Source organism: Phaethon aethereus (assembly GCF_964289735.1).
Source record: "Phaethon aethereus genome assembly, chromosome: Z".
NCBI classification, from domain to species: Eukaryota; Metazoa; Chordata; class Aves; order Phaethontiformes; family Phaethontidae; genus Phaethon; species Phaethon aethereus.
The window spans coordinates 34,123,994-34,151,733 of NC_138577.1; the positions used below are offsets into that span (position 1 = coordinate 34,123,994).

At 35.7% G+C, this 27,740-nt stretch overlaps 1 protein-coding gene across 1 annotated transcript in view; it reads right to left on the reverse strand.

Annotated features, from left to right (window-relative positions):
* Positions 1-7,268: 7,268 nt before the first annotated feature.
* The window catches only part of PTPRD (protein tyrosine phosphatase receptor type D), a gene marked incomplete at both ends in the record, with an annotated part of 301,634 nt that continues 281,162 nt past the window's right edge, over positions 7,269-27,740 (reverse strand). The window contains 7 exons of the mRNA XM_082013447.1: positions 7,269-7,337; positions 9,728-9,863; positions 14,096-14,250; positions 18,774-18,899; positions 19,877-20,003; positions 21,248-21,426; positions 21,906-22,191. Coding sequence (XP_081869573.1) covers positions 7,269-7,337; positions 9,728-9,863; positions 14,096-14,250; positions 18,774-18,899; positions 19,877-20,003; positions 21,248-21,426; positions 21,906-22,191 — 1,078 coding nt within the window. The remainder of the gene's footprint in view (positions 7,338-9,727; positions 9,864-14,095; positions 14,251-18,773; positions 18,900-19,876; positions 20,004-21,247; positions 21,427-21,905; positions 22,192-27,740) is intronic.

A 27,740-nucleotide genomic window follows, 5' to 3' on the forward strand; every position in this document is an offset into this window, starting at 1 on the left:
CAACCAAACTCAAAACACTCCAAAATACCACTTGAAATATTATGTTATTTGCCATAGCTATATTAGACCTAAATAGCTGTCCACATTGTTCCTCTTCTTTATCCAAGAGACAGCTCTACTTCACCATGTTGAAAGGCTGCTCTTTTTGCCTGCTCATTATGTTAGCTATTCAGCAGCCACATTCTATAATGGTTAAGAATGACTCTGTAGCTGAATATATTGGTCTCTCTAAGCTGCATACATAGGTTTGGGTCTTACTCTGTCATTCCAGTTCTCTGCATGGTGCTGTAAATTGGGTACCAATTCTGTAAACTGTCAGGGACAAAGCTCTAAAGGAAACACCCAAAGAACAAGTATAAGCATTTGATGAAAAGGGAATAGCGAAATTCCACAGAGGAAATGATATAAAAAGGGATGAAACAGAAGGCGTGAATGTGTGAAATATTTGCAAAACATTTTCTGGATGTGTGGACTATTGAGAGGCTGTTGTATTAACTTGATAAACATGTGTATGGAACAGAACTACATGGTTTTACTGTTGTCAGTGAAAGATGTCTGTTTTGCCCAATCCATGTTCAATGGGTTACTGTGTACTCAACAGTAGTCACCAGTTTTGCAGGTTTTGACGTGCTTGCTTTGAATTACCACTGTGTCTGAACAGGATGCCTTGTAGTGGTTGTGCTAGTTAGTTGGCTTGGCTTCGGAGTCGGCGATGACACTGATTTGCCTCATGAATTACAGCCTCTAGACGATGTGTTGTTTTCTTTTGCTGTATGGATGAGAACTTACTGTGTGTTTGTAAAGTGCCTATGACAGTAGAACACCGGGCTCATTCAAGTTCTTTAGACCCTACCATATTTCAAGAGCAAACTGGATTTTTGAAGACCACAAGTATAGTAAACCTCATGTATTTTCAAATAATTTCTTTCAATGAAGAAAATCTCACATTCTGCTCTTGCTTTTATGTATGAGAGAAGGAAAGGCAGTTTTGACTTTAAAGATATACATTCTAGAGCCAATTAGGCTGTTGAATATATAATGAACTGCTTTTATTGGCAAAGGTTGTTTGCTTATTCATGCTACAATAATAAAGGCTTCTGCTGACAGAAGCAACTGAATGCATTTTGGGTTCAAAAGCATCCTATTTATAGTCTAGATGCAAAATGATCTCTATTCACTACAATGTCTCATTTGCAGGTTATCATTCTGCTTTCCTCTGAAAACTAGTCAGCAGATGCTTCCTCCTATCTTGATTCATGGCATTAATGATAGAAAAATATTCTGCATCCTACTATGGTACCCTTCATAAGCAGAATTGGAGGACAGAACCAGCTTGTTTAAAACACACAGGACAGTGTAAAGAGAAAATACTCTCTTGAATATCAGTACAACTACATTATTCAAATGCTTCAGTTTTTGAATTAAGTAACTTTCCAAAGAGCTGTAGTCAGTAGCTCAGCATTAATATTCCCTCCTTAAAAATAAAACAAAATAAAATAGAATAAAATAAAATCAACAAATAAACATAGAATAAACAATAACCAAACAAAACCAAAATAAAATAAAAATTTGCTGCAGGTCTTAAAATAAAAATTTGCTACAGGTACGTAGCCTGATACCCCATCAGTGTTTCATTTCCTCATGAACAGTGACAGAATGAAAAAAATACCACTAGTTCACTAACTATTTCTGGTTAAGAGGAAAAAAAAAGGTCTTATTCACATCTGAAGTAAAAAGGACTCAGCAATTTCTATGAACATTTTTCTGTCCCTTTTCTTGACCAGTGATGGCTATAATGTTCTTTAGGTGTCATTGGGTACTGATCTGTTGGGTGCTGACCTGTTCTGGACACTCTGGTTAATGAACAATTTCTTTATATATATTCCTTATCAGTATTTTTTTGATACTTTATATATAGCTTTACCAGTAGCTCACTTTTGTCCTAAGCTCACACAGACTGAGAGAAGTGGGCAGTGGGAAAAGAAATACAAACCACAGATGGAAATCCTCTCTTGCTCTCAAATTGGGACTGACTGTCTCATTTTGAGAGATACCAGCGTGGAAGAACACCAAAGATTCTGTGAATCTGGTCCAAGTGTTTCTATAATATTGAAAAGATGCAAATGTTATTGTACTTGAAAGTCTGTAGCTATTGTTTTGCTTTGAGATGGGTTAATTTCACATCTCAACAGCATTTCTTAACTTTAATGATCTCACAGTACATGTCATAACTTTTTTTTTCTTTGTGAAGGAAGCACGAATTAGGATTAGTCTTGTTAAAACCAATTAACTAAAAAATGTATTAACCCATACATAGTCAAATCTTTTTGTCAATATTCATTTTCACACTTTATTTTGGCCCATGCTAGACACACAGAACAGGAATATCCAAAGAAGTCAATGCTGACATTAAAGGGCACGATGTAAACCACTCAGATAATTAAAGAAACCCTTACATAACACAGCTTTAAACCACCTTGCACAGACTATGCAAAAAAGGTTCAAGCCAAAGGCAGCGTGTAAAGCAGTAATTGTAAAATCCACAGAAGTCAGTGGAAAAACATTAATAAGACTCTGTAAGAATACCAAGGCTTCACATTTACACTATTATCACCATCTTAACATGGAAATTAGGCTAAGAACAATACAAGTTCTTAGAAATCAGGCTAACGTTAATGTCTTTGCACACCCTTCCAGCAGAGAGAATTCTTTATTAACATGTACTCAATACTAATCACTAATAGACTGTGTTCCCTTAATAAGAAAGCAATCTTGGAGACAGGACCTGTCCTCTTTCAAAACAAGCAAACAGAGCAAGACTAATTTTGTTTTCCCTAGCTAGATTGCCATGCTATGCCCCTTGTAGCTTGCCTCGATACACTTAGCATGTTCATCTAAAACTTTTGCAAAGTGTTTGAAACCACTTGCACAGTATTTGGATGGCAGCTTCACAGATCCACGTTTGCATGCACTGCACATGCAGTGCAGCACGGAAATGAGTAAAAAATCTGTCATGACTACTTGCCACAATTTCAGTAACTGACTTCTGACCAGTGACTTTGCATTTATTCCAGAACTTGCCAAATCCACAGCACTGAAAAATTCACAATTCGCCCAAAGTATGTGGATCTCTTGCTCTCTTTGGGTTGCACCTTCGAATGGACAGAAGTCTATTTCCTCAGTGTGATGATACATTAAAGCACAAAAGGGAACTCCTGAAGCATGTAAAGTGTGAAAATTTCAACTAAATTCATGAAGCTATGGGAATTCATGCCAAAGAGTTTGCCTATGCTGGCTCAGAATTTGCTGCTGAAGATGATATATATTTGCTAATCTAAGAATATATTTTCCACTGTCCAGCTACTAGTTAAGAAGATTAATGACTGCTTTGTAGTTCCAATTAAACTCCTTTCTCACCAAGAGGGACCAAGTAAGTTTTGATTTCAGAAGTATTGCTTAAGAAAGAAGACCAGGGCTGCATAACACTGACATTTTATTAGAATTCATTTGTAACAAATGGAACTTGTGTCAGCAAAGAACTGATTTTCATACAGACTTTCTTTCGCCACCAATGTAACGAAGTAAGAAAATAAAAAGCACGCCTTTCATTCTGTAAAACATTTACGCGTACTACTAATTAGAGGTAATTGTATCTTTTTTAACAAGCCATTTTACAAGGTAATTTTTTAAATTTTTCAGTCTATGCATCCAAAACAAGAGCATATAACACAATTTTTTATTATCTTTGTAAAGACACTCCAAGCTTGAATGGCAAAGCCACATAATGGATGGTTATGATGAGACCTGCAGCCTTCTGATATCTGTGGAGTATCAGGGCACAAAGAAGAAAAAAAAAAAAAGAAAAAAGAAAAAAAAGGAAAAGAAAATAAGAAAATAGGAAAAACAAAGAAAAATAGGAGAGAATAAAAGGAAAAAAAACATTACAAACATCTTTTTTTTCCTTTTTACATGTTCTGTGTCATTTAAATACACACAAGTGGATTTTATAAGCAGTTTCTTACATATGGGTTCAAGTTATAACATTATTGGGTGTAGAATCAATAGGGCAGTGCATAGTACAAAGGTACATATAGAAAGTGCAAATCTCCCTAGAGGGCCACGCCTTCCCCCAGCCATTCTCTCCACTATCTAACCACTCAAATAATTGTTAAAAGAGCTAAATTAAACTTCTGTATAAATCATTTTTATATATTTTGTGGGTTTTCTTCCCCCACTGCAACTAATTACAAAATTAGACATAACTACACATATAAATGTAAATAATAGCACCATACTGGTTATGCCCATGAAACCAATTTTAAGCTTTGAAATGTATGATGTATGTGGACAAAGATGCTCACAATTTAAATTAATTGTAGAATGACTATATATAAGAATACAGAAAGTGGAATGCACATCAATGATGCTAAAAGTTATCTTATGAAATATAAAAACTAAAAGGAAGATTTAGTTATACAACAATTTTCCTCACAAATTGTCTCTGCTTCTGCATCCCCCGCCTTAATTTTTTTTGGAGCTTGCAAGACAGTCTGCTAGGGAGAATGCTCTGTTCCTTTTTTGATTGTTGTGTTTTTCTGATTCCCTGCATTTGAATTGAAGAACATGACCATACCACATAACCTGTCACCTCAATAATTACTTTAAAATACAAATAAAGAAGAAAAAGAAACATAGTGCACATTCTTCTCTGTTTTAAATGTAAGTTACAGAATCTCATTCTGAGGTAGCCTTCTATAATACTTCTATTCCATATATTTTTTTTTGTGTGTGTTTTTTTTTTTTTTTCTTTACAAAAGTGCTCAAATACAATGCTTGCTAGAGTTTGGTCTTTCATTTTTTTCTTTCTGCTAGTAATGGGAAAAGTAGAAGAAGAAAAAAAGTTGAGGTCACATTGACAAGCCATACCAATGCTCCTATATGAAATCCGAAAGAAAGAATTCCTTTGATACTCATGTACTGACAATGGTAGAAGTCATGATGGAAACCAGGGTCAATGTAAATGGCATCCTATTAAGAGTCTCAAAAAGTACTTTGTGCTGTTTACAGAATTTTCTTTGTTCCCTGGAAAAAAATCTAGTGTCATTTTCAAATATATCCTGTGGGTCAGTCTTGGTAGCCTTACAGGAACCCTCCTACTGAAAGCAATGGTTTGACTTTAGCAATCTGTTGACACAAGTGAATGAGCAGGACTTAGTTGGACCGAAAAAAAAAAAAAAAAAAAGCATGCGCACTGCTAATGTTAACTACTGTTAGTATACTGCTACATCTCTGCAATGGTAACACTATAACCAGTGACACACCAGTGGGTTTGAAAAGACGAGAAATAGATTTTTAATTTGTGGGCTGGTTTGTTACTGGAAATATGGAAAGATAAAGGGCCTTGACTACCTACGTGTTTTGGGTTATCATTTATTACCATCCATATTTGATTAGAAACTGGAAATGCATCTTTTTCAAAATTGGCTGATACATGTATTAAAATGTTTGGAAAGAATAACAGACATATGAACAAACTGAACTAAATACAAATGAAGGCTAACTTAAAGAAATGCTATTTAAAATAGGCATCAAATATAAGGCACTCTAAATGTAAAATTAAAATAAAACCCAGCATCCCCAAACAATGCTGTACACCACAAAACGTTTGATTTCACAGAGCAATGTGTGTTTGGCTTTGCTCTGTTACATACGATAAATGTAAATCATATAGCGCATACTATAGACAGTATACTATTGAATACAACTTTAAAACATCTTAATACCTAGTATATTACAACATCCTCCCCTCCTAAAGGGATATGCACTGACCTTTCCCACATGCACACCTCCTACATTTAATAATATGATTTCTTATTGCACTATAGTGTTACAAATATTGAACTCACTGGAAGCCTAAATCACATACTCTGTGTGCGTGTGTGCATATGTGTGCATGTGTGTGTGTGTTCAAGTGGCAATGTGGACAGAAATATTATTTGGGATAGAGATGACGTTCAAATATCAATGATGTGCATTCCTCACTTCCCTTTGAAACAGAAGTTTGTGGACCTTGGAAATGCAGAGATGATCAAATAGTAGTTTAATATAAAGGTAGTATGCTGAAAAACTTTCCCAATGCTTTGATAAATGCAGGCATGGAAGATTGGTATGTTTATGTGTCTGTGTGAATATCTACCTATCTGTATCTCTGTAAATATACAGAGTTAGACGAGGGTAGACAGTAATACATACAGATACTCATATATATAGAAAGAGAGAGGGTGTGGGTGTGCATGTGCATATGTGTGCATGTGTGTATGTGTGTTAGCAGCATCTTTATACTTTGCGCCTCCCTGTTGATTCCAAAAGAAACCAAAAAGCCCCATTTTGATTTAACTGATTACAATGAATATTTTCTTAAAGAAAAATAAACCAAAGCAAGCTGTAAAAGTAATATCTAACAAGACTGTGGTACTGTAGATAAATATAGGACTGCACAAAAATGTGCAAATTTTCAAATTATTTAACATTTCTACAGCACGATATTACAGATAACAGTTCTACAGCTTAAAAAAAATCTATAGTTTTTAAACAAAAAGTTTAACAGTTATGCAACCTTTAATTCACTTCATCGAATGATAAACTCTTGTTAAAAAAAGGAAAAAGTTACACAGTTAAAAATGAAGCACAGGTCAGCAGTATCTTTACAATACTAAAAAACTAAATCAAGGACTTTCTTTTTAAACATTCCCACATTTTCCCTAAAGTGTTATCATGAGCAGTAAGATGGGAAGGGGTAATGTTGAAGTAAAGAGTCCGCTTTGTTTGAGAAGCCATGACCCAACCTTTTAACAAACATCTTGCACTGAACTGCAGTTCTCTCAAAATTCCTCTTTGCAAAAGCATGCAATCCTGCACAAGATGATCATTCTTTCTGATTAATTTCCTCTTCCCTTTAACTTCAACCAATGTCGAACCCTTGAGGTATCTGTAAACGAGATCCTTCAGAAGCCTCAGTGGTCAGGATTCTTTTATTATGGTTAGGTTATTAAACTGTGAATTCTTGGTCCACATGGAATAGGGTTGTTTTGTTGTTGTTGTTGTTTTTGTTCTATATATCCCCATTAGTTTTGTCTGTTTTTTATTTTATATATCCCCAATAATCGCTCCTTAGCTAAGAGTTAAGAAGTACTTCTAAAGCACATCATATGGCTCAGAAGCGGCTCTCTGGATCTTAAAGGGCCTGCAATAAAAATCCACGATGGTTTTTATGTTGCATAGTGATCAAAGCTGCCCAGATATTCCAGTGCGGCTCGATAGCAGAACTGGTATTGATCCTGGAGAAAGATAGAAAACAAAAGCATCAAAAAGCCAGCTTGTTGGTTGGTTTCTGTTTTCTTTCAACTAAGAGTGAATACTTTGTGGCTACAGACAAATATACCACAGAGGCATCTGCAGTTCAGCAATATTCTCTTGCTGACATAAACAGAAAACCAGTCTGAGTTGCAACAGATGAAGACAGACGCTCATTTAATGCAGTAACATTTTCCACAGAATGCAGCTTCTTTTTGTACAGAGACTATATACCCATCTACTGCCTGTTTGTTGTTCTGGATTAATATAACATCAACATAAAGCCTCCTTCTCATGGGACCATGCCAAGATGCTTTTCCCCCATGTATTTGAAAATAAGTAGCAAAATATCCAATTAACTCTATAGCAAATGCAACACATTAAGTGACAAAAGCCATCACAGCCTTAATATGGGATGCTGTATGGAAAACCACCAGGTTAAAAATCATGTTAAGGAAGCAAAGGGAATCCCAAGCTTTCAGTAATATAGGCTTTGATGAAGATGTGAAGATCTCATAACCTGTGGCAAAAAAAGAGAGCAATATGCAACTAAAGCACCTTATTAACATGAAACAGATTGCATTTCAACCTATGCCTAGAAGAGGAGAGAAGTTCCGTGTGGTGAGAGATTCGCTTATGCCTCTCGTGAATACAACATTTGGCATTTCATGTTATTCTTACCCCCACACAGCAGTCTTTTTGCACATTTATGTAATATTGCACACATATACTAAAATGGCATACCTGTGTATTCATTTGCAACTGCCACTCAGGTTTTAAATGTTAAAAAAGAAAAAGAAAAGAAATTGCTTCTGAAAGCCACCCAAAATATCAAGAAGGTCTTCTTATTTATTTGGTAGTGCTATGTGGTAACCACATGGGTTATACTTGTTAAGATCACAATTAAAATTCTTTTGGAGACCAGGAAACTCATCAGACAGATAGATACTTGCTTCAATGTAGTGGTGTGATCACTAATAGTTTTTTTCTGCTTCCTGTTGGAACACAGAATGCATTAGACATATGCACAAATTTTAAGTGTATGTGTGGTCCACATGGAGTTCAAGTGCTTTGTTGAATAAGGATTAGATTTCCTGGCAGTTTACACTACTGAATGAGATATTTGTTTTCCACAGAATCCTGAAAGCAATGAGTACACAACACTTCTACTTTCAGCAGGGGGGATGAAGGGGAACATACAGAAATAAGTCAAAGTAGGAGAAGGGAGAACATATTGCATAGCTGAACTCTGTATTTGTCAGGTAGGCTCCAAGAAGCACAGTTTTTCTGTATACTGTAGTTATTTCTTGGAACCAAAATGACAGAAAGCAGTCATTTTTCATTTTGCTTATCCAGAAGAATGATGGTAATGAAAAAGAAATGGAATTAACTCTTCAGTTTGGTCACAGTGATTTACTTGGTTAACTGACAAGATCAAAAATAAGTATCTTTATTTTTCAAGTTTTTCAAGTTTTTATGAATTTACCTTCTTAAAAATAAAACTACCCAGCTTTTATTGAACAAGTTTAATTTTCTTGTGGAGAATGGCAAACTCTGGGGAACCATATTAAATTTCACAGACTGTAATTTAAAGGCCAGTGTCAATCAAATTATACTAGATAAATGTATGACCTAAAATGTTTCTCTTCTCTTGCCCCTTTGCTTGGTTCTCCCAACCTATTGGCTCCAGCTTAGTTCCAATTCCTCACTCAGAAATTTAAGTAGAAATTAAGTACAACTGAAAATGTTTAAGTATTCTTTATAACATGACACAGTTCCAAGCATCCAGACCCAGGAAATCAGCTGATACTGTTTATTCATTTCCTTATTTCTCTATGGCACTCTTGCTAGCACAGAAATTATTCACACTATAGTTTTCCTGAACGCTGAATTTACAGTTACAATTTTCAGGCCAAACAGCCACTTGCTTGGTGACACAAAGTCAAGAAAACCATGAAAATAATACAGTGTTAATCTGAAGCCATGAACAACACTGCTCCTGGAATAAAAAAATCAGTGGATCCACCTGCAGAAACAATTTACCTCCTTCTTTATTACCACATGTTTCTGCCAGGAAATAAATTACAAATAAAACCAGGTAATGCTTCTTGGGAAATGGTTTTCCTCAACTACCATAATTTAGGATCCACTATTGAAATGACTTTTTCTTCCTCAGCCTGCAGCATCTACTGCTCTAACAGGAAATAGTCTTTGCAGGACCTATATGGCAGGTTTTAGACTGTAGTCCTATAGTTACTATGACTTAAGATACAAATGTAAGCACATTTTATACAGTCTCTATCTTTTCATTTTTTGGCTGTGGAAATATCCCTTCTTTTCCATCACCATTGTATATGGGTATTGTTTTCCTCACCTCTGTCTGTACCATGGCTGGCCGCTGTGTCCTTAACATTTTGACAGTCTGGAAGATATCTACAACACCTTCGTATCTCATTCTTTCTAACACAATGCTCAGGGTTATGAATACTCCAGTCCTTCCAACACCAGCACTGTCGGGGGGGAAAAAAAAAAAAAAAAAAGGAAAAAAGGAATGTTAATTAACAGTTAATGCCAAAAGAATTGGCTGACAAATTACCTGTGGTTACAAGACACCATATGTGTACAGATTTCTATATGAGGAAAGACTCACTAAGCAAAATTCCACAGCAAACTACCATGTTGCATTCAGAAGAATAATTGCGCTCCAGCAAACTTCACATGCTACTATACTTCCTGACCCTCCAGTCTTCATTACAAAGTGACTTGGTTTGTTCATCCAGATATACAGTAATCAGTGTATGGTGAAAGAAAATGAGAAAGTTAGTTGCCAATGATCTACACCGGAAATGACAAGAGAAAAAGATGCCAAAATGTATTTTTCGGCTTTACTTTAGCTTGTTCACGTATATGCCCTGTTTTGCACATCTTCAGTGTGTTAGATTACCTTCTACTTTGAGTTAGAGATAGCAGGTGGATCTTCAATTAATACTGAAATTGTTCATACACACTAAGATTTCAATAAAAGCTTTTGAAGTTTTGCAGTCTGGATATTTAGAGTTCCAATGCTGATATACATACACCATGTCTGTCTACATTAGTTTGAAATGCCTTCTTTGAATATATGGCTTCTTTGTTCTCTGTTCTATCTTGGGTTTCTGTTATTAGCTAAAACTCCCACGAAATGACAGAAATGCCTGTAATCAATAGAGCCGATAGTTGCCAGTTATTGAAATTAAACAATCACTTGCTCAGGAAGATGACTGTTGGACAAAGAGACAGGTAACTACACACAAAAAAAGATTTTCCAAGTCTGAAGTTGTATGGGTGAAAATAAAGCACCCCATTACCTACTGTTCATGCTAATAACTTCACAAGCTTTTTCTCCAGTCAGATAGACTGGGGAAGCTGGAGATTTAGGAGACCTATTCACCAGACAGGAGAGTGAAAGAACATGAACAGCAGGGAAAGACTGAAGACTCTGAACATTGATATGGACTATGACAGAAATCCAGTGAATTCACGAGACTAGTGGAGAAAACAAATGTCCAAATTGTATGAGGATATTTTAGTGTTTGGTCTAGATCAATGCACTTCTAGGGCTATTAAATATATGTGATTGGATTTGGCAATTTTGCATAACCTGTGTGCCTTCGGAGAGCTGAAGCCAAAGGATAAGTGAGACACAACTTCACCAAAATACCATGCTCTCAGTGTTAGTTTACCTATATGTGAGTGCTAGTTTACTTATATGTGATGACAACAGCCCTGGACATCTAGAGCAACTGGAGTGCAAGGTCTCCTTTCCCTGATGAAGTAAATTAGAAACCTAATGTTCAAGAAACATGCTGAAAAAATCCTGGAAAAATAGTGTTGGAACCTGCTTGGGCTTTACAGAACTGACAACAGTGTGATCTAAACCAAGTAGTCCAGAAAGTGACCAGGAGAGTGAAGACACATTACCATTTTCCATTCTCGTTGCTCCTGTTCAACTGTTTAAAGATATCCAACAAAAAGTATGATTTTCTAAATATGCGTGAGGACTTCCAGCCTCACACATTAGTCAAATCTTTATTACTTTAAAACAAACTACTCAGAACTCTCTAATTCAGCAAAAGAGGGGACTTAATTTGTCTCTTGTGTTCTTAAGAAATGAGAAAGTATCTGGAGAAGCTACTTAATGAGGAAGACAGACTAATATGGAAAGATCTCAATACTTGCAAATCCTAACTAGGCATCATGTGTAATATTTTGGTGAAGTCTATATGAAACTGACCCTGTTCCCCTGAAAGTAGCAAGCATATTTTATAATTTATCAATTCTTACTAGAAGATGCTTAGGATTTATAATGAGTGATGGAAGTCCACACCAGTACTAGCAGCTTTTTAATGATCAGCTGATTTCTTTCAGTGCAAGGCAAAGAGCAAACTGAGTTCTACCATGACACTTAATGCAGCAATGCTACATAGGTTTTAAAGAATCCTGAATTCAGAAAATGGTAAAGGCACTGCTTCATGATATAGTGTGATTCACCAAAGTTTAAATAGTTACAAACCAAAGTTAGGATGCTGTAATGAGCCATGAGGAAATATTGATGATTTTGTAAGAGAGAAGAGTTTGCTGTTAGAAATACATCATGAATGTATGCTGGGAAACGGTGGTCTTCCTTACTCTCCAGTTAAAAGCTGGAATAGTAAGACTATAAATATCTAAAATTGGTTGAAGTGAAAATTTTGCTTCAAGGTGAACTGCCTTTTGCTCTTTTAACTATTTTTTAATTAACTGCCTGATGAAGTTAGAATTTTTTAAACTGTAACACACCAATCTATTTGTAAAAATGCCAGAGAAGGACAACATTTTAAAATTGTGGGTGGCAGGGGTTTACTGCGTCACAGACAAAGCAAACTTGTGAAAAATGTGCAGAGTGGGAAGGAAATCACGGGGAAGTGGCACTAGGGGAGTTTGTTATTTGAAGAATTTCTCTGTATAAGAGAAATCCTTAAAAACTCATCATGGTACAAACTGGAGGCATTATTACAAGAATTCTACAATGACTAGGAACGTGCAGCTACCCAGGATCTTGTGCTTCCTGAAAGAAACAGAAAAACTTACTAATTTCCTAGGGACATTTCCTGTTCATGTAAGTACACTAACACTGATAATGGTGATTAGCATTACTCATCTCTAAATTGTTGTTACAATGATAATGATGATAAGACATTTAAAGAACATCTTATCATCATTGAATATAAAAAATTATACTGGATTTGACTTTGTTTCTACCAAAGTCAATGGTAGAAATCTCCATAATTTCAGCATGAAATATCACACCCATTTGGAAGGAATGCATAATCTACTGCAAGCAGCATTTCATTGCAGTCACAAGTGGACAAGTTTGCATGGTACAAAGAACCTAGAAGAATACCATTACCTTGTTTTCTTATGTATGTCTGCAAAAAGGCATAAGTACGGCTTATTACTCTTCTGCTCTCAAAACTCATTAATGTCAGGAAGAATAAGGCTTGCTTTTATCACGGTTGTCCTTCATTTCCCCTTGCCAAATGAATCCCAAACACTGCTCTGCAATACTGTTCTCCTTAGCAGGCCATAAAATTTTTTAACCACACAAAAAAAGTAGGATTCAAGTAGTCCAATACATCTACTTTGTCACTCTTTCAGATTAGGGGACCATAAGGAACTCTTGTTAAAACACATTGGTGTTTTAACAACTTCTGGTTGCTCCTGGCTTTGGAAGGAAAAGGGTATCTCTTCCTCTGTATATTCATATGATCTAGTAAACTTCATTTTGTCTTCATGCTAGTATTGGGGCATTACTTTGCTTGCAGTAAGGACTTGGAACCCGTATCAGTATTTTGCATCTCTATTATATAAAAACATTTCATCTACCAAATATAATTTAATGTCACAAAAAATATTATCTAAAATCCTAATGGAATCTAAAAAAAACAATTTATTAAATAAGAGATAAAATATAAAGATATTATTTTTGGCCATCTGCTATGGACTCTAGAATATAGTAGAGAACACAAACAAAAAATGTAGGAATATTAAAAAAGCCTATCCTGGATTATTCCCACACACCCTGCAAGCTGCTTTCATCTGCACATCAATTGTAAAGGAATTGAAGGAATTCATTGCATCAAAAAATGGGCATTACATTCTGAAGTTTAGAACTCACCAATCCAAACCTTAATGATTTTTTGACGGGCAAAGTTTCTAAACACCTCTTTCCATTCCATTCCCTTTCTTAAGATAGCTACCATTGTAATTTGTCTCATCTTGATTGCCACTAATGTGCTACTGAGGTGTAACTTGTTTGTTTACAGCTAATAATTCTCACCAATGTAACAGACACAATTTCAATTACCAGTGGGAAAAAAAATATTACATAAACCAGCCTGTAATAAGGCTCTTCCTACCACTTTCTGTGTGTAGCAGACCAGATTGTTTTTACCCTGCATTAGAGATATTTTTAAGTGAAGAAAAAATCACATGCTTCCACGTATTTCAGAAGAACCTTTTCTGTGTAAATGGGATATCACAGAACAGTTCCTGTTTTCATAAGGCAGTCCTATGTGTTCCTTTTTAGATCTTCTGTCTGATTATATTTTCTGATAGTTCACCTATGAAATTTCATTTACATATACATCTTCACTGCAATCAGCAATCAACTTTAGAAAAAAACAAATCTGCATATGAGTTTTTTGAGGCTTTGTTTACTTACCTGCAATGAACAGAAATTGGTCCATCCTGACCAAACTGCTCTTTTGTTTTGTGCACTTGGCCTATGAAGTCAATAAATCCTTCTCCAGACTTTGGCACTCCTTGTTCAGGCCAGTCAGTGAACTGGAACTGCCTCACTGTTCGGGACTGGCCATCCTTTAAGAAAAGACACAAATAATGTACCCCAAAAGCATGTTCCAGAGGCTGGAAGTCAGTCAGCCAACAAACAGAAAGACAATCACAGAACAAGGACATTGAGACGAGGTGGGGAACAGCTAAAATCATATTTGTGAAGACTCTCAATTGCAGTATTGGCTGGTGCTTTTGGACACATTGACCCAGAAATAGAGTTTCATTAACAACATTGCATAGATTCCCTTCTGCACTGGATAGGACAGTTGTCTGACATTATGCATGTGTAAAAAAGCATGTCTGAGGCTAAAGACATAACAGTCTCACCAGGTTATACAATTTTTTTGGTAAGTTATGTTTTGAATCCTGTGGACTGCAAATTCCTTTAAGGAATTTGGTTAAGGCCACCCAGTCTGACTCTCCATTTCCTAGACATGCTTATCTACTGTATGGCAGGAGTATCTTCACTGATAGTGACTGATAGTGATCTTCACTGACTTATTTAGCCATTGCCCTCTTTTGCAGACGATATATTTAATAGGATGGCGCTTTCTATGAGGTGGACATTTGCCTGGAAGAAGAGGAAGCCAGTTGTTTAACAGACCATAAACTTCCCTTCAGTCATTGTAATGCCATTTGCTAACAGCTTGGATTCAGTCAAAAATCCAGAAGAAGGGCTTCCTTTTCAGGTCAGCTGAAGCTGTTCATTCCCTTTGGTTAGGAATACTAACAGGATTTTTTAAAACTGCAGAATACTGCGGCATGGTTATTTTTATAATGAAGCCACTGGAAGTATTAAATGCCAACTTCTGCTGTATGCCTATGTAATGTGCAAATTGTCAGAAAACGTAAATAGAAAAAATATAATACAAATGGATGAAATAAATTTGTTCTGAATTTTCAAACATTGTTCTTGATGGTTTTGACACCGTCAGTCTGCACAGCTGAAATATTTAAAAGCATGGGCACATGGGCTGCTGCACTAGTGCCTCTGGACATGTTGTTTTCTAAGCACCCACTCTGCCATGTCTTCAAAATGGTCTTCTACTAAGTCAAACTCATGAAAAATTTAAATGATTATAGGAGATACCCCCAAAAAGCAACAAGTTATGCTGGAGGCAAGAACAATCTCTTTTTTTTTTTTTTTTATTCTACCTCAAGCATTCAGCTATTACAGACCTTTGAAATGAAATAGAAGTGATTTAAAAAAAAAACCCAAAGGAAAAAAAAATACTTTGCTTTTATGTTTCCTTTGGTACTGTGGGGTTTTGCCTCCCATGCCTCAGATAAGTAAGGAAAACAGAAAATGGGTGTGTGCGCCAGCCAGTGCTCCATGAGAGGACATACATACACATCTTTGACTTACTATCTTTTATATTCCTACTAGTCCACTGTGACAATTTAGTAGCCTATTTCTGTGGAATGTTTTTGCCCACTTAAAAAAAAAAAAAATCTGTTTGAGAACATTTACCCAATTTTATTTCTCATGGGCCTCAACACAAAGAACTAAATATTTCCTAGCAATATGGCATTTTGTTAATGTAGACTTCTCTCATAATGGCCTCTGTGATCGCATTTTCCTTAAAGAAGACATAATGAAATTGCATCCATCAGATAGCTTTAGGCACATGACATTAATTAATCAAGAAGACAAAACAACATGTTGATTCCCTCCAAAATAACCTCACACCAAAATAACCTAAAGAAAGAAAACCGTAAGTCTGATTCACTTACAACATGTTGGTTAAGGAGATGGAAGCTCTTCAGCAATTTCTGACCCTGATAGGAATTATGCTAGAATAACAGTAACTTTTCAGGGGTAGAAAAGATAAGAAAGACACTGCTTTATTTAAGTCTAGGCTATCATTGGAAAGACCACAGATTTCTACATGCAAAATATATTTGATGTTAAGTATTTGTTTTTCAAGTGTGTCTAAATAAACTGTACTGGTATATTTCATGATCATAGTAACTCATTAATCCAGTGCAACTCTGAGAAAACTGTTCTGATTTAGTTTTAATGGCAATAACTTCTGTTATTTAATGCTACTTAATGAACACAGAAGTGAAGTCAGTTAGTCTGATGTTTGACTATCGTTAAAGCATATTGAGAATGGATCTGCAATTTCTTACACAGTTCCCTTTGCTACTGACATTATAAACAGTGCTGCTTTCCTTTAATGAGATGCTTGCCAATAGCAGTCCAAATACAAATGCCAGATTTTATTAAAATCTTTACTTTCAAATATTGTGACAGTTTGCACAGTTAGTTATCAAAATATAAACTTTCAGATCCCTACATGGAGCAGAGGTTTTCAATGTATTGTCCTTTTAATTGGCTGACTATTATGATTTCTTCTTGGTCTTTGCAGGAGATATTCAATTGTCTTTTGATGAGACCGTAGAATTTATAATACTCTCTTACAGCCATCACTAATAGTTTAGCCTTAAATGAGACTGCCCCAACATATTGACCTCTGGAGTTTACAGAGAAAGTGAGTATAAAGCAGACAGAAGCAGTACATTGAAAGAGTTACCGAGGTCAATTTCATGTTACAACAATTCACAGCTCAGTTTCAGAAATAACAGGGAGTTCCACACTAGACACTTGCTGCTGACACCTACAAAGGCAGCGTGCTTCTTTTCTTGTCCCTGGAACAATTGTCTGGCTTGGCTCTGCCAGAGCAGGAACAGTATTCTAACATTATGGATGGGTTTGGAGATAAGAGGGGGAGAGGCTGGTTACAACTGCTGCAGCATTTACTCTTCTTTGAATACAACAATTTAGTTAGATGGTCTCAATTACTGGGTGTGACAGCCATAGAAGTCTAACTACAGGAACACTATAATGTATATTTCGGTAAGTAGTTCCCACTGCTTCCAGTAAATTTGGAAGGAGCTGTATTATCCCAGGATATCTAGAAAATTTAAGAGGGCACTGTGAGCTTGCCAGTGCGCTGTTTTACAAAATTTGTACCATCAAGGTAAAGAGATTTTTAAAATTTGAGAAGCAATTATATGGGATTGTAAGACGTCAAAACAGGACTGCCAAGGTGCATGTATGCTTGGCACTTTTTCAAAAAGGTGTATTAATATCAGGTCCAATAAAACGATTTCTGACAAATTAAGTTATTCAACCCTTTCAGACTTTTTACTGGTTTGCTAGTTGTAAGTAAACAGGTTTTCATAAATATCTTAGTTAATTATAAACTCTTGAAAGAACTTTTTAGAAATATATACTGTTTGCCCACAACTTCAACTACATCTGTGGCTTTTTTTTTCATTGTTACTTTGTGATTTAAGCTTGGTGAACTGTCATGTAAGACCTCTCCCAGCTTGAGATGGAACAGATTTTTAATAGATGAAAAACTATCAGCACAGTTATAGTGAAATTGGCTTTGACTATCTATGCCTACAAGTGTGGTTGAAGACTGATGTTAGAAGCCTGTTCTTCTCCGCTTTTGTTAAGCACAAATAGGTTAGAGAAGCTATGAGTCATGTGATCCCTGCTACATTTCAAACAGAATGAAAATCAGATTCAGTGTGTCTACAGTTTCTTTTTAAAAGCACACATCTAAGTTTCATTTGCAAAATTAAAATATTCATATGCTGACTTCGTTAGTGACAATATTGTCTAGCTAATTATCAGTAGTACCTAATTTTACTTGAAGTTAACATTAAAAGCAGCAGTCTAGCTAACTATGAGAAAGTCTAGTATTTTGGAAGCTGACTGGCAACTCTGAGTAATCATTCCTGTTACTCCTGGACAGTACATCCCACTATGTTGCTTGAACAAATAGTATTCTACAGCACTTACAGAAATGGCAGCTGTCAGTAATTTTTCCTGCCATGCAGACCAAAGTAATAGAAATCAAAAGTCTGATAAATGCCCAATATATATTTAAAGTTTATGTACATTTAATCTTATATCAGTGCTCAGTGTTTTGGACTCATGAATTCAGATAAGAAATGCCGTATGAAAATGAGGATGCTAGGGTCACAGCTGCATGTATCTACTCTGCAGATATACAAGAGTGCTGAAAATATGCTACGCCAAAAATTAAATTATAATGCGCAAAGCTTGTCAAGCTTTTCTTATGAATGCTATGTGCTCTGCAGTTTTTAAATCTCAGTGTATCAACCTTCATACTCACTCAGCCTAGGGAGTGGTGCAAAGTAACACATTTACAGCTGTAAGTGACAAAAATTGTCCCCCAAGATAATCAAGGGTGAAATGAGGAAAAAAGGGAAAATAGTCCTCATATCATCTAGTGTATTTCATCACAAATAGTTATTCAGAACTTTACAAAGTTGTGCTGCCCAGGTGTTAGATCTGAATGTAGTCAATTGTTCTTACACAAAGATCCCATTCATTTAATAATAACTTTATCTGCTTTTTGATTATTGCTTGTAGAAACGACACCTCTAGGGTTTTTCTAATAATAATAAAACCTAAAAGAACTAAAAAAAAAAAAAGGGAGGAAAATAAAGAAATTTACATTTTCTTTTAAACTTACATGAACAACTGTAATGCTATGTTAACTTACCCTTGCATCAGTGACCTTGAATTCCCTCAGAATATACTGTGGCATGTTGTACTCTGCCATTGGATCTACCACAAAATACTGATACCTGGCTGAGCGCTCTGCAGGCCAGTACTGGTGGCATTTTTCCTACAAAATGAAGAAGTAAAATACACTTTCTGTTACTCGAGATGACTACCATAAACTGGTATAAAACCTTTTTCACTCAGGTAAGTGTAATACTCATGGAATGTGCCGTTAGTGACACAAACATGAACTGTTTGTCTTGCTGCGAACATGAAGTTCCATACCTAGAATAAAAATGATCTTCAATATTGCATTGCAACGGGGTTCTCTCTGGTCACTGTACATCTGAACTTGTTTATACTTCTGCTCTGTTCTGTTATTTGTCAGTGACAAGAGCTACCCCTAGCCTAATTTTCAATACAGAATGAAATTTAAATCTCGGGGCCACCTTTGGTTTTCTTTCTTCCCCGTTGAAGCAAGTCCCCCTGCCTTCAGTCAGGACTATCTCTGCACCCACTAGCCATGTCCTGAACTCTATTCCCCAGATACATGGCCTGACCGAGACTTCACTTATCACACATTGGCTTTATCTTGATGTACTCCTCTCCAGATAGTAAACTGCTTTATTCTTTCCATTACACAGTGCAGCACTTGAACTAGTTTCGGACTGTAAACTGGGTGCTGAAACTTTAAAGTTCAGTGCTATAAACACACAGAAGACTTTCAGATCTCAAAAATACCACACTTTCTTTTAACATTGTTAAAAACACGTGCTGCAAAAGCAAAGTTTCCAAAGAAATCTTAATTTTTCAATAGACAAAAATGCTCTCTCTGCATACTTCAGAATATCAACACACAAACTAAGCTGCTGAATCTCAGTGTGTCCCACAGCAAAATGCCATGTCTAGTTTGTCTACTGCAACACATCTACAGATTGGAAAACCTTACACCTGGCGATTAAAAATGCCACAGATATTTCAAAAGGAGAAGGAACCAAAATTCTCACCTTTATGTTGACACATTCCCATAACAATGAAATATTTTAATAAAAAATCACTATAACAAATATTTTAGTAAAGGAATATTACAGCAGTACTTACTCTGCCCATTTCTCGTAGTTTAGTGAGCATGACCACAATTGTAGAATTATGCTCCCAGAGCATTCTCCAGAAGTCTTCAGTTGTTTCTGCTAAAGGACCCTGTGTAGCTATGTAAGCTTTTTGTTGTCTATGTTGAAAAAAAAGTAAATTAAGAAAAATATTTTAATCAAAAAAGTGAATTGATGCACATGTTCCCTGTTTATATGTAAACATTATCTAGAGGAAAAAATTATATAATATTAATAATAAGCACATTAAAACCTTACTGTTATTGTTTAATCAAACTATGGCTTTTTATTTTTAGAACTTTTAGAGGGAAATTACTCTGTTAATATTATGATGTATGTCTTCATCATTATTACTTATATTTTAATGCAACTCTAATAGCTCAATTTTATGTGCTGTAAAAAACACTTAAGAAACACTTAGTTGTACTGGTTCATTTTGTAGAAATAACTGTCTAACAATCTATTAAGTTTAGGAATTATAGCATCAAGCACTTTCTTTATTAACTCCTTTTCAACAGTATGATGCCTCCAGCAAAAGTAAGGCAGGAAGAAAATTCAGGAATGGAATGCACTGCATTTTCAGACCTTCATATCCTACCAGTGGAAGCTACCACCAAGCTGTTAAAAGCTTCTGGATTAGCAGCTTTATAAGATGATGACTCATTCATGTTGTTCTTGCTTCTTTCAGTCAGCAGAAACACCTTTGTGGCTGACAGTGGAGATGAAAGTTGTTTCCAATTATGAGCAGAGGCTCAGAAAATGATCTCTGTGGATATGGTACACCTAAAATGCCTTAGAGAAAGTATACTGCTGCTCCATCATGCTTTTTTCTACCAGCTGCTTAAGTCAGCTGAGGGCATATTGTTCCGTGTTGTCATGAAGATGCTGGTGGGCTACACAACCGTTTATGTATAAAATGCTTTTGGCAGCTAGGTCTAGTCTCAATCAGTCTTCCAAGATCATTGGCTACCACCTTGACCCAGAGAGTGTAACTCCTATATGTTATTTCTATGTACCTTTTTAAGCAGAATAGTTGTGAAGAAATAGAGGTTCCAAATAAAGAATGTGCTTAAAATCTCAGTATCTTTCAGCATGAAAACATACTGGGAGTTCTCAATGGTTTAAAGGTAGGTAAAAATAGAATGTTCTAGACTCTACGTCATTTACAGAATTTTCCTGTATTGCACGGGTGAAAATGTAAACTTTTTATTAATATTTTTAAAAACACCCAATCAAACATGGCATGCACAGTTAAAAACAACACTAAATTTCAATACTAAATTTTGTTCTTTTCAATATAATTACATAAATAATTTTGTAAACTTTTAAAACAGTCCACATGAAAACACATCAACAGTAGTACCTGTATCCATCAATGAAACTGGCATTAATATAATCAGAGCCTTCTACTCCTCGGATTGGCTGCAAGCATACCCTTGTAGACTCATATGGCATAATATTGACAAGGCGATTTTTGAATTTATTACATGGAAGATTGGCACTGATGAATCTTGAAGTGTGAGCCTTAGAGCTAGCAAGACGCTGTGGAAAATAAATTAAAAGAATTAAGGCCAGGTATAACCAGAACAGATTATATTATCAGATTTTATGATCTCTGCTCATTATGCATTAATGAATAATTTTAATTTCAGATGCTTACTTTTCCATATTCTATTGCATTACCTAAATATTCGTAAAGCTTCTTTTAACACCTTATGAGAGTTTAACGTCTGCTCCATTAATGCATATGGACAAGTTTGAGTATTAAACTATTACACAAACACACATTTCAAGCTATTGTAACAATAAAGGAAAAGCAGGGTTAAACCACCCTCACTGGAAGGTTCTTGCCTGGACACCAATTCAGAATTGTACATTTTACAAGGGATTGTCTTCCTAATTTAAAACTTTAACCAGATGATGTCTAATCTTTTGATTACTGGAAACAACTAGTGGAGGACAGAGCAGCATTAAGTGTTACACTATTTTTTTTGGATCCCTGCAATGTAAAGTCCCAGTACCTTAAATTCCAGTTCCATTCCTGTGACATTCTCGCCTGTTTCTATCTGTGTCAGCTTCTGGATATACGCATACAGATTTCTGGCTGGCACTTCGGTATTTCCACACGTCACTGCTTCCAGCAGCGCATCGTGGATAAAGATGTATTGATCCTCAGTTTGAACCATGTAATTCCTCTGCGCTCTCATTAGAGTTACGTGGCCATAAATATCTACTGTCTTTTCATGCTTTATTCTCTCTAACATGGCATCTATCACAATGAAACAGCCAGTCCTGCCGACTCCAGCACTAAAAGAAATGAACACAGGAGAGAAAACATGAGGGACTATTTCATCCATTGTGCTTACTTTTATGGCATTCAAGTTTTAAAGTTTCATAACACTGATTTGAACAACACATTTTTCTGAATATGAACATCAGCTTTTATGAAAGAGGTTGGTGTCCTGAAATAGGTAAACTCCTTTAACACCCATTACAAGCAGTTGAGAATGTGCAAGGCTTTTATATGAGATCTTTGCATCTTGCAGTTTCAGGCTTGACTATAATAGAAATAAAACACATTGCAACATGTTCTAGAAATATATGTTCTTAAAAATGGAAATTACTGGAGATGATGAATCCTCTAAGAATTCAAGCTTTATTTGTAGCACGATTTCTAACTCATTAAACACATTGTTGTTTCTATTCTGTTTAGAGAGGTGAATTTATTGGCAAACAATAACGTTACAGAAAATGAGTCTTGCATATTTCTGTTGTACTTTGGAGGTAAACTTTCTATCCCTCTCCCAACTCTGTCAATGGGGTTCCTATTAACACAGTTTGTTCTGTCATCTGCTCTTTCACTTAGCCAGTCCATACTGTTTATTCTTTGAAATGCAGAGCCACAGCTAGTTAGATGTGCTAGCTGTAGGCTGGGGAAATCCCCAGCTGGCCACTTCAATGTCTGTCTTGCATCTCTAGGAAAATGTAAGAAAGATCTGGAATGGCCAGAACCTGGACCAGGATGCTCAGTCACCACATTATTTCAAAGGACAGATTATAAAAGGGCTAAAATATGCTTAAAGACAAAGCTTGAAATCACAGCATTGAATTAATGTCCAGAGTGGGTGAGTAATATTTTTCAGGCACAGGCAAAGTCAGTGCTTCCTCACAGGTTCTGAGTTAAGTCAGTTGTTGGTTTTAGGCAGGAGCTCAAGTGAAGTCACATCAATCCTGTTGAGGCCAAAGAAACTACTACTTCTTAGTTGTTGGCACAGTAGGGGATTCCTCAGGAACAACTCTGAGCTAGAAAGTTGCTTTCCCCTCTTTGGTGGGACATGAGGGTAGAAGATGACATGGGTCAGCTACTGTAAGCTTGGCACAGGACTAAACTTTGACCATGAAATATTTAGCTGTATCTAAGAGAATTAAACCTGTCTCAGTAATAGACCTACTTAACAGCAGTTTGTTTTTATGATACCTGTTGTCAAAATGTGCCAGACTTTCAAGGATTTTTGGTTATTCCCTCCCTGTCTTAAAGATGTTGTCTGTTACATGCATTGGCTACCTTTAACAGCTCCCGAGGACAATGTTATGCAATCAGGAGAGGCTTACAGTTCCCACCCTGAGTGATTACTCTTAGTCATACATGATCCTTTATTACCTGGAAACATTCAAGGTCAGGCTGGATGGAGCTCTGAGCAACCTGATCTAGTTGAAGATGTCCCTGCTCATTGCAAGGGGGTTGGACTAGAAGACGTTTACAAGTCCTTGCCAACCCAAACTATGGTTCTATGATTATGCATTTGGCACAACTGAACAGGAATGATGTAGAACAAATATGAAAAAAGACGACAGAATATACAAGACCAAAAAATATACTGAATCTGCAACTTGTGTGGTAAATTTCCTGACATCTCTACAGGAATTCTTTTATGAAGGTACTTGGATATCAGCTGTACTGAATCAAATCTTCAGATGGATGACTGTCTTTTTACAGCCCTGTATATGACTGACCTTTATGAAGTTTTCTTTCATCTATTTGCATACATGTAGCTATATAAAACACAAGTGTAAAATATAATGGGTTTTGTGTATCATTTTTATATCTGGGATCACATAATGTCTGTGACAATGAATGATAATTTCTGGCCTTCTAAATGCTTAACCGTTTTCCGTTAGTTTCATTATGCAGTACATAGTATAGTAAGGAACAGTTTACAAATCCTCAAGACTTTGACATTATCTAAGTTAAGGGTATTTAAGAATTCCATGAATGGCCTTTTTTTGAAAAAAGATACAAAGAAATAAAAATAATTACAACCCAGCTGCTAGAGAATAATTATATAAAAATTAAGATCTTCTCACAGTTCCTATATTTTCATGAGATATGAAATATTGTAAGTCCTGAAATTGATAATTAAGCGTAAATCTTTAATTCTTGCATGATGCTTTAATAATCTGCCAGTTACCAGCAAACTGCATTTACTTACAACCAAATCAGTAAGATGTATAGAACAGAAAGATGTTTTAGTCTCACATGAGGTAAGTTTCGTTTCTAAGATTTATATATTTATATATTGTTAGTCATGTATTTTTGCCACCAGCTACTCTTCCCAGAAAGAAATCCCCTTCAAACAGCTGAGGACTTCTGCTACAGACCAAATTCTTCATCAATATTCACCTTCTTACATACCAGTCTGACAAGATTTAATCAATAGTCTGAGCTTAAGAAAACTTACCAATCAATGATATTGATCAATGGGAGTTGTAGAGAAAGAAAATATACAGACAAATTAAATGATTGCTATCCAAGCTAATTGGGAGTTCATTTACCTTGTGTAATAAAAGATCTGCATTCCAGGAAATGTTAGTGACCTTAATGTTAATAATAATCATGGAGAAAACCTCAAAAAATTGTCTCACTACTCTGTTGTTTTGTTTTTTTTTTTTCCAAAGGAATTTCCACAAGTAGCACAAATTTGTATGTCAGTTTGGTTTATATAAAGTTTTAAACTATTCTTTAGATGATACCTCTTCGCTTTCAGTTTTTATCAGCCTAATAACTGCTGGCCAAGTGATAAATAAGGTTTGACAGTGCAGATGTTCTTGGTAGTTTAGAATATGGTTTTCTTTCCTATCATATATTAATGAATTCATGTTCCAGCACTGTGTTTATAACTGGATATGCCATTTTTCAGATCAAACATTAAAAGGTTCAGTGGTATCTACAGATCACAACTGCAAAATTCCAACCCAGTTAAAAGCTTGCACTTTCAGGTGGCATGAGCAGTTTTCATTTCTTCTCTTCATGTCTTGTACTATCATTTATACGTTTATTCTTCCCATGAGCAACCTCAAAGAGGAACAGTTATTAGCATACCACAGAACATACTTGCTAGTTTACAGGTTTATGAAGAGGTTGTGAAGATAGTGACACCAGATCAAAACACATTACTATGCACCAATGTTTTCATGACAAGGATGAAGGAGCTGACACCCTACATTTATTGAGGCATTTGGCTCTACTGGGATCGTGATACACTACTCTCCGGATCATTTTATCCAGCAAGATATTTTACTACTTTAAGGTGTTCAGGACATTCCAACTCTGCCAATTATAAATAAGCTGTGTGTCTACCAGACTACCTTTTGTGGTTTCCAGGTAAAAATGGAACCGATGGCTTGAATATCTTAACTTCCTCTTTGCCCCCCACAAGCCTTTTAACTTCAAACTCTAATACCTTCCTATACAAGAGAAAAAAACTATCCTATCTTTATCCCATTTCTCCTTCTCTTCTGCTATCATACACACTTCTTAATACAGTACCCAAGCACTGCTGGGAAGCTGTGCAGTTCGAATGCTCACTACTATGCCACTGGAACATAAAAAAAAAAAAAATTCCTATCTACTTTCTGCTAATGATGATAATTCAGCTAATGAAAATAATTTAACAAATTAATTCTACAGTTGTTATTGACTTTGACTCTTTGATTTGCATCTTTTGGTGTTACTATCAAACTTAGAATTTAAAAAAAAGATTCTATCATTTCAGCTAGCTAAGTTACTTTTACAGGCTGAAAACCTAAGCAATCTATTAAATAGGCATGCCTACTAGGAAACTGTTATTGCTTCAAATATTATAATTTATCCCATTAAAACATTTGTTTTCCATTTCTAAAAGTATGACTGACTCAGTCCCATGAACTGAAACATGTTTAATGTCCTGTGATGCAATACAGCTGCAATTCACAAAAAGAAAAATTAAGAGGCATAAGGGGGCCATTCCACATTAAAATCACTGTATGGATGTGTTAAAGGTTGGCTTTTGTGATTAATTTGTAGCTGCTTAAATGATGACCCTTTACTGATAATTCAGTGATTTGGCAAAGGAAGGCAGTGTAATTGCCAGTATTCACAGATCATTTAATTGGAAGCAAAGACAGTAAAATATGGACCAAAAATAATTTAGGACATTTTTGACTCATATCAGGAAAATTTTATTGAATATTACAGTTTCAGATTGAATGAAGCTTGCATTTATGAACTGAAAGTACATAAAACTGCTTGTGATATGGGAAACATAAAAATGTCTGGATTTTATTGAGGAACTTCATTCGATTAATTAGATTCCAATCCCACAGAAATTCTGTAGTATTTCTGAGAAGTGCAATATTTAGATTATTTTCTCCTTTTCCTGTTAAGAAATTGGAACACAGTTGAAAATCACCCCTCTGTCCAGGATGCAGCAAAAAAGTCCCTTGTGAAACCATTGAACACCCTTTTGAAAGGACACATGTAACTGAAATAGCATAACCTCTGTGCAAAGAGGTAAATTTAAATTTAATTTTAGAAGAGGTACCAGACTGATTCAAGAATTCCGGTACCAGCTTACAAGACACCTTTGAGAATTCATCTGCAATTGCACAATGACTTCTTTTTTCTCACTGTGGTTATGGTCAGATACCAGCAATCAAGTATGGTATGCAACACATTTCTAGGTGTAATGCTTCACCAAACAAAAGACTTTAGCCATTGTGTTTTCTTCATCTTTATGCTATGCATGGAGGCAACCATATTTGCCACTGAAGTAGTATAAAGTTTCTTAAAATGAACAACAGAAGAAAAAAATCAGAAAACAGGAAAAGATTTCATTACAAGTAGGTAAAGCTCAGTCTCCAGAGTTCTTTTAGGTAGCTGGCAAAAGCATAGGAGGCTCACAAATCAAAAGCCAGTCTTAGATCTTTCTTCCTTTACTGAGCTTTATGAAGATTTTCCTTTCAGTCTGTAGATTCTCAGAATTCTACCTTTACCATAAAGTCTTCAAATACAACTGCCCCAGACTTAAGCCTTTTTTTTTGTAATATGCAACTGCAGAAGTGTAATAATGTTCAAGAAGTAAATCTGTTCTTCATCTAATCCTGAGCTCAGCTCTGGAGATATGAAGCACAATGAGTTGTCTTACCAGATTGTATCATGAACAGAAACAAACAAAATCTCAAATATTAAAACATACAGAATCAGAACTCTAAGAAATTTCTCTAACAAATCCCATGTACATGGAATAGTTTTTTATTAAAATAAAATTAAAAGCTGAGTTTTCCATGCAGGATAAAAATGTAGCATTAGTAATGTTTAACAAAATAAACCAAAAATGTTTTAAGAGACACTTCTAACAAGGACATTCCATGACAGGAGTTCAGATTCTCTCACCAGACTTTAAATTAAGGTCTGTCATGAGCCAGAATTTTACAGAAATGCAGGACTCCTATATAGCTTCAAAGCAATACAGGAATGTAGCTGTGGAAGTGCATAATGTAAAGAGCAACTCCACTAACTGATAGCTCACAAGTATTAG